Source organism: Saccopteryx leptura, chromosome 10 (assembly GCF_036850995.1).
Source record: "Saccopteryx leptura isolate mSacLep1 chromosome 10, mSacLep1_pri_phased_curated, whole genome shotgun sequence".
In the NCBI taxonomy this organism is placed as follows: Eukaryota; Metazoa; Chordata; class Mammalia; order Chiroptera; family Emballonuridae; genus Saccopteryx; species Saccopteryx leptura.
This window is the reverse complement of record NC_089512.1, coordinates 63,284,117-63,297,472: the sequence shown is the minus strand read 5'-3', so window position 1 is coordinate 63,297,472 and position 13,356 is coordinate 63,284,117. Positions and strand designations below refer to the sequence as shown.

At 45.9% G+C, this 13,356-nt stretch overlaps 1 protein-coding gene across 3 annotated transcripts in view; it reads right to left on the bottom strand.

Moving 5' to 3' along the window:
- Window positions 1-13,356, bottom strand: part of ABHD6 (abhydrolase domain containing 6, acylglycerol lipase) — a 67,041-nt gene that overhangs the window by 2,752 nt on the left and 50,933 nt on the right. For all 3 annotated transcript variants that reach the window (XM_066350446.1, XM_066350450.1, XM_066350447.1), the window contains 3 exons: window positions 11,824-11,981; window positions 7,834-7,888; window positions 7,527-7,627 (listed from right to left, as the gene is read on the bottom strand). In XM_066350446.1, the coding sequence (XP_066206543.1) occupies window positions 7,527-7,627; window positions 7,834-7,888; window positions 11,824-11,981 (314 nt within the window). The remainder of the gene's footprint in view (window positions 1-7,526; window positions 7,628-7,833; window positions 7,889-11,823; window positions 11,982-13,356) is intronic.

The following is a 13,356-nucleotide window of genomic DNA, read 5'->3' as shown; positions in this document are numbered from 1 at the left end:
GCTGTCAAATCCAGCATTCCCGGGGTCACTCGTGTGAGAAACCTGGATGGGCCCTCACAAGATAGCATGTCTGTGGGAACCGCATCAGCGATTTGTTGGCAGGACATTCAGATAAATGGTGAATTTTCCTTCATCCCCAGCAGGATGCGGGAAGTGAGGCACTGGCCTTTGGCACAAAATTTAAGGAGGTGCCAAAAAACTCGGTAATCCAAATGAATAATTTTTTTTTTTTTTTTCATTTTTCTGAAGCTGGAAACAGGGAGAGACAGTCAGACAGACTCCCGCATGCGCCCGACCGGGATCCACCCGGCACGCCCACCAGGGGCGACGCTCTGCCCACCAGGGGGCGATGCTCTACCCATCCTGGGCGTCGCCATGTTGCGACCAGAGCCACTCTAGCGCCTGGGGCAGAGGCCACAGAGCCATCCCCAGCGCCCGGGCCATCTTTGCTCCAATGGAGCCTTGGCTGCGGGAGGGGAAGAGAGAGACAGAGAGGAAAGTGTGGCGGAGGGGTGGAGAAGCAAATAGGCGCTTCTCCTGTGTGCCCTGGCCGGGAATCGAACCCGGGTCCTCCGCACGCTAGGCTGACGCTCTACCACTGAGCCAACCGGCCAGGGCTAAATGAATATTTTAATGTAGTAAATAAATGTTAATACAAAAAGATCCATGATGAACAAAATATCAAAATTATAAATACAAGCTCTGACCCTGCATCACACAACACACCGGCCACATGTTATAGTGGCAGGCACACTGTCAGCTGCTGGAGGACAGATCCCATCCGTCTTGATCCCACTGTACCCCCAGGGTATAATGCAGTGTCAGGGGCATACTAGGTGCTCAATAAACATCTGTTAGCTGGCTTGAATGTATAGGCAGTCACTTGGTGGGTTTGTCCCTTCGCTAGAGAGTTTGTTCATTCCCTTTTTGCTCATTCATTCTCTGTGTACCCTGGGTCTCTGTGTACCAGGCACTGTGCCAGCAGGGTGAGGGGACACACAGAGAACTAAGCATACCTTGTTTATCTCCCCAAGGCCCTCCCACCCTGGAGGGCTGAACATAGAGCAATGCTTCCACAGGTGTGCGAAAGCCTCTCAGGAAGGTCTGCCAGGTCCAGCTGCACAGGCTGTATGTTGCCTGACTCCAGAGGGCACTGTTCGCACAGACAACAATGCTCACAGCTCCCTGCAGTTCTGCGGTGCAGTGACCAGTCTCAGGTCCAAAGACAAGGAAGACTGATTTCAGCCTGGTATCTGTGACTCCAAATGTTGATGACAAAGCAGGAAAAATGCCAGACAGTTTGGGAAGCAAAAGGACATGAAATGAAGGGCCATTGAAGTCCCTGCCTTCAGGATGGCCGACAGAACACAAGGGTCTGAATATTTTTATAGCAGGCCCATGGAATGTTAGGCTTTTTCAGAATTAAATGAACTTGCAAGACCTGGAGGCAATTCTGGACCATGAGCAGAAGCTAGCTATCAGAGGCAAAGGACATAAATAATATATAATTTATTTTTGATAACTGGAGAAAGATCACCTTGATATACAGTCAGGGGCAAAAGTAGGTTTACAGTTATGAGTACACGAAGAGTCTGTTCTTGTATCGTTGTTTGTCAATTCCGGTATTATTTCCCGTACGAGCAACTGTAAACCTGCGTTTGCCACACACTGTATGTGGTTTCACTTGAGCCTCACAGCCCAGTGAAATCTATGATTCAGAGCCGCTGAGTGACTCCCTCAAGGTCACAGGCTGACAAAGGGCGAAGGCGGGCTGGACTCCAGACTTTCAGACCCCGAGGCCAGTGATCCAGTTTCTGCAGTGTCTCTGTGGGGTGATGGGTTCTTGGTCTCTCTCCCTGTTGGTCCCTGAGAACCCAGAATCACCTTTGGGATTTTTAAAAGGAAAGAAAGGCCTTCATTGTTCTGCCTCTGATCTGACCGGACTCCGCTGGCCCCGCCTGTGCCCTGCCTCTCAGGTGCACACAGAGCTTCTTTCAGCCTCTTGGCTGCTGCAGAAGGGAGCACATGAGCCCTCCCGCCTCCCTACACCCTCCTGCGTAGGGCGCATCCTCAGCCCCTCCTGGCTGACTGGAGAGAGCTGCGCTGTGCTGACGCCACGCCTTCCCTCACACACCGGGCACAGGCCTGGCTTCTCCTCCGGGCGCTCCCGGGCCAGCCCACCAGGCGCAGTGAGCCTCTGTGGCGGCAGCCTGACTTCCTGCCTGTTTTCCTCAGCAGACACAGTCAGGATGTGAGCCGGCCTGGCAGGGCTCACAATGGTGGCTTTCACCTTGGGGTCTTTAGAGGAACTGTCTCAATGGGGACAGCTCTTCTTTAATATACTTTTCTCATGATATTCAATAGCAAAGACTCCAGGATACCCTTTAACACTATTTTTTAACCTCTGGTCCACGGGTCGGTCCACCAGAAATTTCATGCCAGTCCATGAAAGAGTCATCCACCCTCATGTTATATGAAGATTAGAGACCCAGTGACCTTAGTTGAATTCACTTACGCTCAGGATGATTTCTGCCTTAGCGGTCCCTGAAATAACTTTCCTATTTTCACCAGTCCCCAAGTATAAAAACTTTGAAAACCACTGCAGTTAACAGATACTGTAATTCCATCTGCCCGTGGGCCTTGTAAAGGCTCCATTTCTCACTGCCTCCTCTTGCTTTAAACCTTAGAAGAACTTTTAATTAGATATGATTTCTAAAGAACAGTTGCAAACAAAAAAGAAGCTTCTGGGTATAATCAGTATTTCTTTGGGGGGTTGATTATAGGTTGATTGTGTCGTCTCCAAATCCGTACATTGCAGTTCTAACCACCAGTACTTCAAAATGTGACTTTATTTGTAAATGGGGTCATTGCAGATGTAATGAGTTAAGATGAGGTCAAATTGAGGCTGGATGGACTTCTAATCTAATATGACTGGTGTCCTTACAAAGAGGGGACATTTAAACAGACATGCAGGAACAGGGGGAATGCCATATGAAGATGAAGGAAAAGATCAGGGTAAAGCTTTATCAGCCAAGAACACCAGGGATTGCCAGCAAATCACCAGAAGGTGGGAGGACAGGGAACAGCCTCCCCTTCACAGTTCCCAGAAGGAACCAGCCTACTGACACCTTAATTTCAGACATCTAGCTTCCAAAACTGTGAGACAATTTCTCTTGCGTAAGCCACCCAGTTTGTGGTACTTTGCTATGGTGGCTCTAGCAAACAAACAGAGCCATCAGACAAAACCTATTAAAATTTAAAAATGCACATGCCTTTTGACCTAGCAATTCTACATCTAAGAATTTACCCTCCAGATATGCTCTCATACTCCACAAGCATGTGTAATGGTGCTCACTGAGGTACTGTTTAATAGCAAAAAGCTGGAAGTGACCTACATGTCTGTCAGAAGGGCACTAATTAAAAACATTATGGCAGAATGGAATACTATGCAGCTCTTAAAAAGAATGTAAAGCATTGCTTTGGGCAAGAATCACTTACGGATGGTAAATCTAGAAGAAATGTTTGATGAGGAACAGGATATCTGCATAGTCTTAAAGTGTCTTCCCACAGATTGCTTATTGGTTGTAAGGGGAGAAATAGTAAATCTATAATGAGGAAATCAGACAGCACCCTGTTGTGCAACTGAGGATGTAACGTTTATAACACATAAGCTAATTTAGGCAGGGAATATAATATACGTGACCTGAATCTAATCATAAAGAAGCAGCAAAGTCAAATTGAGGAACATTTCATAAAATAACTGTATTATTATTTTTTTCTGAAGAAGCAGGAAGCAGAGAAACAGACTCCCGCATGCGCCCAACCCTGATCCACCCAGCAAGCCCACTAGGGGGCAATGCTCTGCCCATCTGAGGTGTTGCTCTGTTGCAACCAGAACCATTCTAATGCCTGAGGTGGAGGCCATGGAGCCATCCTCAGGACCCAGGCCAGCTTGCTCCAGTGGAACCTTGGCTATGGGAGGGAAAGAGAAGGATGGAGAGAAAGGAGAGGGGGAAGGGTAGAGAAGCATATGGGTGCTTCTTCTGTGTACCCTGACTGGGAATTGAACTCAGGACATCCACATGCCAGGATGATGCTCTACCACTAAGCCAACTAGCCAGGGCCTTTTTTTTTTTTTTAACTGAGAGAGAGAGAGACAGGAAGGGAGAGAGATGAGAAGCATTAACTCGTAGTTGTGGTAATTTAGTTGTTCATCTATTGTTTTCTCATATGTTCCTTGACTGGGGGGCTCCAGCCAAAGACAGTGACCCCTTGCTCAAGCCAGTGATCTTGGACTCAAGCCAGTGACCTTGGGCTCAAACCAGTGACCTTGGGCTTCAAGCCAGTGACCTTTTGGATCAAGCCAACAGCCACAGGATCATATCTATGATTCCACACTCAAGCTGGTGACCGTGTGCTCAAATTAGTGAGCCTACACTCAAGTGAGTGACCTCGGAGTTTTGAACCTGGGTCCCCAGCATCCCAGGTCGACACTCTATCCACTACACTACCACTAGTCAGGCATGTAGGATATTTTTTAAACAATCATTATTATTTGTTCATTTTAGAGAGAAGGGAGAGAGAAACATTGATTTGTTGTTATACTTATTTATGCATTCATTGGTTGATTCTTGTTTGAGCTCTGACTGAGGATTGGACCCACAACCTTGGCATATTGGGATGATGCTCTAACTAAATGAGCTACCCAGCCATGACTGTGTAGGATATTATTGAAACAACAGATGAATTTGGAATATGAATTATAGATTAAAACATCTCATCAATGTTAAATTCCCTGAATGTGATAATGTACTGTGAATATGTGACGGAATATTCTTGTTCTCAGTAAATACACCCCAAAGTACTGGGGGTAAAGGAGGATAATGTAAGCAACCTACTCCAAATGGTCAAAAATATATACTTCTAGATAGATAGATGAGAATGATAAAGCCAATGTGGCAAATGTTAAAACACTAGTAATGAATAAAACGTAGTAATAGATACCATGGAATGACACTCAGCAATGAAAAGGAACTACTGATAACAACATGGGTGAACCTCAAAAAGATGCTTGAGTGAAAGAAGCCAGATGCAAAATATTATATATTATATGATACCATTTATATGAAATTCTGGAAAAGGCAAAACTATAGAAACAGAAACCAGATCAGTGATTGCAGGAGGCTGGGAGAAAGCAGAGATGAACCGCAGATGGTTAGGAGGGACCTCTCAGGAGTGACAGAGTGTCCTACAACTGGGTTGTGGTGGGTGCATAACTGGATACATTTTATAGCATATAAACCCTACCTCAACAAAGCAGTTTAAAATTGGTGAATTTAGGTGAAGCGTATAGAGGAGTACTCTGTTCTATTCTTACAATGTTTCTATAAATTATAAAATATTCCAAATATTTTTTTAATTGTTTAAATTGATTGATTTTAGAGAGACAGAGAGAGGAAGGGAAAGAGAGATAGGGAAGCATTCATTTGTGTTCCACCTTGTTGTTCATTCACTGGCTGCTTTCTGTATGTGCCCTGACCAGGGATCAAACCTGCAATATTGGTGTTTCAGGATGACGCTCTAACCAACTGAGTTAACTGGCCAGGCCTATCGCAAAACATTTTTAAAAATAAAATGAGTAGCCTGATCAGGCGGTGGCACAGTGGATGGAGCGTCTGACTGGGACACAGACAACCCAGGTTTGAAACCCCGAGGTTGCCAGCTTGAGTGAGGACTCATCTGGCTTGAGCGTGGGCTCACCAGCTTGGTCGCTGGTTTGAGCGTGGGATCAAAGACATAACCCTATGGTTGCTGGCTTGGGCCCAGAGGTCGCTGACTTGAGGGCCAAGGTCACTGGCTTGAGCAAGGGGTCACTCACTTTGCTGTAACCCCGGTCAAGGCATGTATGAGAAAGCAATCAATGAACAACTAAGGAGCCGCAACGAAGAATTGATGCTTCTCATCTCTCCCTTCCAATTTATCTGTCCCTGTCTGTCCCTCTCTCTGTCTCTGTCACAAAACTAAAATAAAAATAAAATGAGTAGCTCTGGCCAGATAGCTCAGTTGGTTAGAGCACTGTCCCGATACACCAAAGTTGTATGTTCAATTCCTGGTCAGGGCACACACAAAAATCAACCAATGAATGCATAAATAAGTGGAACAACAAATTGATGTTTCTCTCTCTCTCCCCCCCCCCCTTCTCTTTCTCTTAAAATCAATTCAAAATATTAAAAAAAAAAAAAGAGCCTGCCCAGGTGGTGGTGCAGTAGATACAGCATTAGACTAGGACAGAGAGGACCCAGGTTCAAAACCTCAAGGTTGCTGGCTTGAGTGTGGGCTCATCAGGCTTGAGTGCAGGCTCACTAGCTTGAGCACCGGGTCGCTGGCTTGAGCGTGAAATCATAAACATGACCCCATGGTCACTGGCTTGAGCCCAACGGTCATTGGCTTGACGTGTCCAACATTGCTGGCTCGAGCAAGGGGTCACTTGCTCTGCTATAGCTCCCCAGTCAAGGCACATGTGAGAAAGCAATCAATGAACAACTAAGGTGTTGCAATAAATAATTTATGCTTCTCATCTCTCTCCCATCCTATCTGTCTGTCCCTATCTGTCTCTCTCTCTGACTCTGTCAAAAAAAAAAAAAAAAGAATGAGTAGATCTATATGGGCTCCTATGATACGAAGTAAAGTGCAAAACAGAGTGTATAGCATATTTGGAAACTCACAGATAAAGCTTCTCTATGCACATGTGTGTGTGTGAGAACAGGAGCAGGCAGACACTGGCTGCGGGTTTTGTCAATAGAGGCTCCCTGGAATCTGCCACGCCATTGGTCTGCATGTTTTCTGTGGCAGCTTTGACATCGCAACAGCAGTGCTCAGTAGTTGTGACAGATGGTATGGCCCACAAAGTTGAAAACTGTACTATCTGATCCTTTACAGAAAACGTTTGCCAGCCCCTGCCCTAGAAAATTTAAGAAATGTACACAGGACAGTAAGTGTTGCCTCAAGGAAATGGAAATTGGGATCTGAGATTGTGATTTTAAATCTTTTTGTAGTCTCTGAAGTTTCTTGTACCATGTGATAATATGTCTTCGATAAAAATAATTTGTAAAAATGATCTATTATTGCCTTTCATTTTAAAAGACCAGAGAGTAGCACTCTCTTGACTCTGAGCACGCCAGCGCCTTTCCCCACCCTCTTCCCCTAGGTGCATTTTCCTTGCTTCTCTTTCTCCTGAGCTCCAAGGGCCCTTCTTTGGCCTCTGTAACTCATTTCCTGAGACCGTTTCTTCTACAGCTCACTTCTACCTCTGTGACTTTCTAAATAACATTTGCATAAAAAAAAAACAACCAATGATGTTACTCTCAACTCACAAAATTATGCTGCCATGAACACTGGTACCTGACCCGGCTGCATCCCATTTCTTCCTGATACCAGAAACCAGCCAGCCAGGCTGACTCTATAACTAGCCACTTGCTTTAGCGGCCGGGGGAATTGGCACAGGTGGCCCCAGGGACACTACATACCTGGTCTTGTTTCCCCCAGATGATCTGCGTGGGGACCTTGATCTTGTCCATGTTCTGATGGAGGGAGTATCTTGACTTGTCACTGGCAATTTCCAAAAACACTTTTTAGGAAAAAAAAAAGAAAGTGAGCAAATGCTGGGCTGCACCAATGGGCACCACCATTCAGTACAGGACACTCATCGAGTTCAAGCCATGACTTTCTCTCTTCAGGGGCTCAAGAAGACAGACTCAGAATGTAAGAACTAAAAGCCAGTCACCCATAAAGCTTCACTTATCACAGCTCAAAGTTTAAAGCAGGGCTACTCACACTTTCGGTAGAAGGTGTTATGAGGGATGCGGACATCGACAAGGCCTTGCAGAATCTAAGGATAAATAATCTAAAGTTAGAAGGCAAGAGAAGATTCCCTTCCTCAGGCTTCTCATGACTCTGGGATAATGAAGGAAATAAAAGTCCAACATTCATGGCACTGTCAAGGCCTTTAAGGCCCGGTCTCCGAATTCCGATGATATAGTATAATATTAAGTAACTGATCAATAATATCCAAGTGCAGAATAAGATATATTTTAAAAATTAAACTGTTGGGGATGATGAGCCTCTTACACAATAAAGAAATAAACTATTGGAAAAATATGGCAAGGATTCCAGAGTCCCTTGTCTATTATATACATTGTCTTGGCCTTCCCTGCTGAGGTCTGTGCAGGCTGCAGCAGCCGGGATGTCCTGGATCGGGACACGGACCCAGAGAGGTGCTGTGGCCAGAAGGAACACAGTCCTCCTGTTCTTCCTCCCTCAGGACTCTTGAGGTAGGGATCTGGGTTCACATTAGCCACCAGTCCTCACATCTACCTCGGAAGGATCTGAACCTCTTGAATGCATTCTCAGGAGTTCTGTGCTTGGATTAAAGTAGGAAAATCAGCCATGAACACTTTGGACTAAACCAAACCTCTAACCCAGGGGTCCCCAAACTTTTTACACAGGGGGCCAGTTCACCGTCCCTCAGACCGTTGGAGGGCCGGACTACAAAAAAACTATGAACAAATCCCTATGCACACTGCACATATCTTATTTTAAAGTAAAAAAAAAAACGGGAAGAAATACAATATTTAATTTAAAATAACAAACAAGTAAATTTAAATCAACAAACTGACCAGTATTTCAATGGGAACTATGCTCCTCCACTGACCACCTATGAAAGAGGTGCCCCTTCCAGAAGTGCGGCGGGGCCAGATAAATGGCCTCAGGGGGCCGCATGTGGCCCACGGGCCGTAGTTTGGGGACCCCTGTTCTAACCAGTACTATAATTGGAAGTCCAGAGGTGAGACAAATGGCAAGCTGTCCAACATACTGCTCAGCATCAGACATTTTCTTTGTTTCTAGCTACCCTGCTCTTCTGAATCAAATCCATTTTGCATCCATCCATCTATCCTGCATCTCTGAATCATATATGTATATGCCTACCTATGTATCCATCTACCTGCATCCACCAATCCATGTACTCTCCATCCCTGCATTCTCCAGACACCCTCCTATTCAGCCAACCAAACCCTCAGCACCCATCTGTCCTGCATTCTAAGCCATCTATGCATGCACATGCATCATTTCATGCATCCCCCTATCCTGCATCTACCCACACATCCACTTCCTACCCATGCATTACCCAGGTATCTTCACATCCCCTGATCCATCCAGTTTATGCTTAGGACCTATGTCACACAAGTACTGTGCCAAAGGATGGGAACAGAACAGCTAATTAAGACAAAGTCCCTGATCTTACAGAGCTTGAAGAGGAAAACACAAACAGACCATTATAACACAGCATGCCACTGCGGCCTGGGTGCTTGGGCAACCCTTCTCTCGTAGGAGGGAGACTTTGGAGCTGCCACTTATTTTTTCCTGATGTTTTCACATCCCTGAGAACTCAAACCTTGAAATTTTATGAAATACTGTCTATTCTGGGAACAGATCGGTGCTGGGAGGGGACCAGTGCAGCTTCACAACAAAAAGGAATTTTAGGGATAAAATCTACTACAGAATCAGATTCTGGACACTTCCTCAGAGATGGGAAACACCTATTAACTGGGTCCTGTTCACAACTTCTGAGTAGGGTCCATTCTCTCACCTCCTGGGAGGGCCCGCCCCCCCCCACCCTACCACAGAGGGGGGTAATTTGCTGTTATGAAGCCTCAGCCATAGACGCTCCTCTCTTGGTTTCCACCCTTTCCCTAGATGACATCACAGACCCAGGTCCTGTAATCTAGTCATCGACTGGGGGCTCTAACTGTCTAGCTCCAGACCAGACTTCCCTCAGCAGCACTTGTATATCCAACGGCCTCCCTGACATCTGTACTTGGAGGCTTCACAGCAGCCTGAGCTTAACACGCCCAAAATGGAGCTTTTAGCTTGTCCCCCAAACTTACTTTCCCTCTTCTTCTCCTGTTCAGAAAATACTACCTTTATCCAACTCAAGTACCAAAGTCCCCTATGACTCCTCACCTTTCCTCATCCTCCACTTCCGATTTGCCAGTAAGTCCTCTCTGTTCTTCCCCAAAGCGTTTCAGATCTCCTTTCTCCACTGCTACCACCCTAGTCCACGCCATCATCTCCAACCCACAGCGGCACCCTAGCACGCTTCCCTGCTGCTGTGTGCTCCCCTGCAGCATCCAGGGCTTCTCCTACCACACTTAGAAAAACCTCAGATTCCTTCTCATAGCCTAGATCCTACATGATCTAGCCCAGTGGTTCTCAAAGTGGATCTTTGGAGTCCACGAGGCCAAACTATTTTCATAATAATACTAAATGTTATTTGCCTTTTTCGCATTCATTCTCTCAAAGCATACTGTTTTTTCAGAGCCTACATAACAAGGGATAACATACTTGGATGGCTAATGAAATGAATGCTTGTATATTCTTGTGTTTAAAGTTTTTCTGACTTTTAATTTCTTTTTTTTTTTTTTTTTGTATTTTTCTGAAGCTGGAAACGGGGAGAGACAGTCAGACAGACTCCCGCATGCGCCCGACTGGGATCCACCCGGCACACCCACAAGGGGCGAGGCTCTGCCCACCAGGGGGCGATGCTCTGCCCCTCCAGGGCGACGCTCTGTCGACCAGAGCCACTCTAGCGCCTGGGGCAGAGGCCAAGGAGCCATCCCCAGCGCCCGGGCCATCTTTGCTCCAATGGAGCCTTGGCTGTGGGAGGGGAAGAGAGAGACAGAGAGGAAGGAGGGGGGGTGGAGAAGCAAATGGGTGCTTCTCCTGTGTGCCCTGGCCGGGAATCGAATCCGGGTCCCCCGCATGCCAGGCCGATGCTCTACCGCTGAGCCAACCGGCCAGGGCTGACTTTTAATTTCTAATATGGTAAATATCAATAGTTATAATTTTTGCAAACAAAACCTCTTTGAGGCTCTCAGTAATTTTTGAGAGTATAAAGTGGCCCTGAGTTTTTTTAAAAATTAAGACTCTCGCCTAATCAGGTAGTGGCGCAATGGACAGAGCATTGATCTCAGATGTAGAGGACCAGGTTCAAAACCCCGAGGTCTCTGGCTTGAACACGGGCTCATCTGGCTTCAGTGAGGTGTCACTGGCTTGAGCATGGGATCATAGACATGACCTCATGGTCACTGGCTTGAGCCCAAGGTCACTGGCTTGAGCAAGGGGTCATTGGCTTGGCTGGAGTCCTCCAATCAAGGCACTTATGAGAAAGCAATCAGTGAACAACTAAGGCGCCACAACAAAGAACTGATGCTTCTCATCTCTCTCCTTTCCATCTGTCTATCCTTATCTGTCCTTCTCTCTGACTCTCTGTCTCTGTCAATAAAAAATAAATTAAAAAAAATTTGAGATTCTAACTTAGCCCCTGCCTCCCTTTCCAACCTCATTCATCCCATTCTCTCCCTCATCCTCTAGGCTCCAGTCACCCTGGGGCTCCTTCTAGTATCTTGAACTTGCCTATGTTTTTTTCACTCCAAACTTGCTATTCCTTCAAAGAGGCTTATCAAATCTTCTGCTGCCTCCCTGCTTTATTCACTGTACCATCTTCATTTCCCCTAGAACACTTATTATAATTTGTAAGAATTTGTTTACTTGTTAATTGTCTGCCCCCCTGCTAGCCTATGTCCACACAGGAACCTCTTCTGTCTTATTTATTCACCACTGTGCCCACATGTCACAGACATTATATGGTCACTTGTTGAATGAACAAACAGATAAATACAAGGAGGAGGGATAGATAAAGGATATTGGTACTGGCCACCTGAGTCTCTGCAAGAAGGTGGGCATCTTGCTCTGAGACCACATTACCTGCTGGGGCACCTTGAAGCGGACGTAGGAGCAGAGCTGAAGCATTTCACTCATCTCTTCTGGGGTGGATGGGATCAGGGGGATCTTCTCCATGGCGGCTGAGTTCTGCAGTTCTTTGAGTCGTTGTATGAATCGATTATCACTTGTGTACTGCAGGCCTATGGATTTCAAACCAAAACAGCTTGGCAATTCATCTACTTTGTACCTTCTTACCAACTCCCACTTTATTGAGGGAACTTCTAGTATCAGCCCAGAGCTAATATATTTCAGGTATGCTTCACCAGATTCCTTTTTAATTGGTATTGCCATCCTTGTCCAAAGTCAAAACCACACTCTGAAGAGAAACATAGAAAAAAAAACCTTCAAGATATTTTAGGAACGGGTGACTCAAACTGTGGCCATTGTACCAGCAGCACTGGGAGTCCATAAGCAATACAGTATCTCAGCTTCTCCATAAGTTTTCCTTTCTTTCTTTTTTTAAGACAGAGACAGAGAGGGATAGATAGGAACAGACAAACAGGAAGGGAGAGAGATGAGAAGCATCAGTTCTTCGTTGAGGCACCTTAGTTGTTCATTCATTGTTTTTTACTATGTGCTTTGACCAGGGGCTATAGCACAGTGAGTTACCCCTTGCTCAAGCCAGCGACCATGGGGTCATGTCTATGATCCCACGCTCAAGCCAGTGACCTTGGGATTTCAAACCTGGGTCTTCCACATCCCAGTCCGACACTCTATCCACTGCGCCACCACCTGGTCAGGCCCTCCTTAAGTCTTCTGAATTGGAATCTGTGCTATAACAGGTGTCAGGAGCTGTCTCTATATCACAAGAAGCACCAGTCTAGAAGACGACTTGCCTGAGCCCCTTACATCTGTGTTGTTGACAAATCTCACAAAATGCGCATTGGGAAGAAAACACAGAATTGGACGGACTGACTACCCCTTCCCTTGGCCCAGACCCACCTAGTAATCTCTTATTTGGGGTCAAAACACAAAAAAACAATGATAACAAGTCCCCTTCTGAGCCACCATCTTGCAGGGGCAGCAGCTGCTCTCTGCTCGGTCTCCCTTCTTCCAGGAGAGCATGAGGCAGTGGCTGGGTCTGAAAAGCTTTGAAATAGACCATTGCTTCCTGCACTCTGGAGCATGACATGAGAGACTTCACACAAGATAATGTGTGCAGAAGTGCAAAACTAATTTCCACCTCCAACACAGCAAATTTCTAGGTGTTTAACTTAGCTGAAGAACCAGATCTTAGAAAGGCAATGGCATCAATCCTAGGCTGCAAAAATCCACACTTTATGTCTCCTATATTCAGTAACTCCTTTATTTTATTATTCTTCTTATTATTATTTTTCTTAGGTGAGAATAGGGTAGAAGGTGAGGCAGACTCCCACATGCCCCTTGACCAGGATCTAACTGGAAACCCCCATCTGGGGCCAATGCTTGAGTACCAAGATATTTTTAGCACCTGAGGCTGATGCGCTTGGACTAACCAAGCAATCCTCCAGTGCCCAGGGCCAATGCTCAAACCAA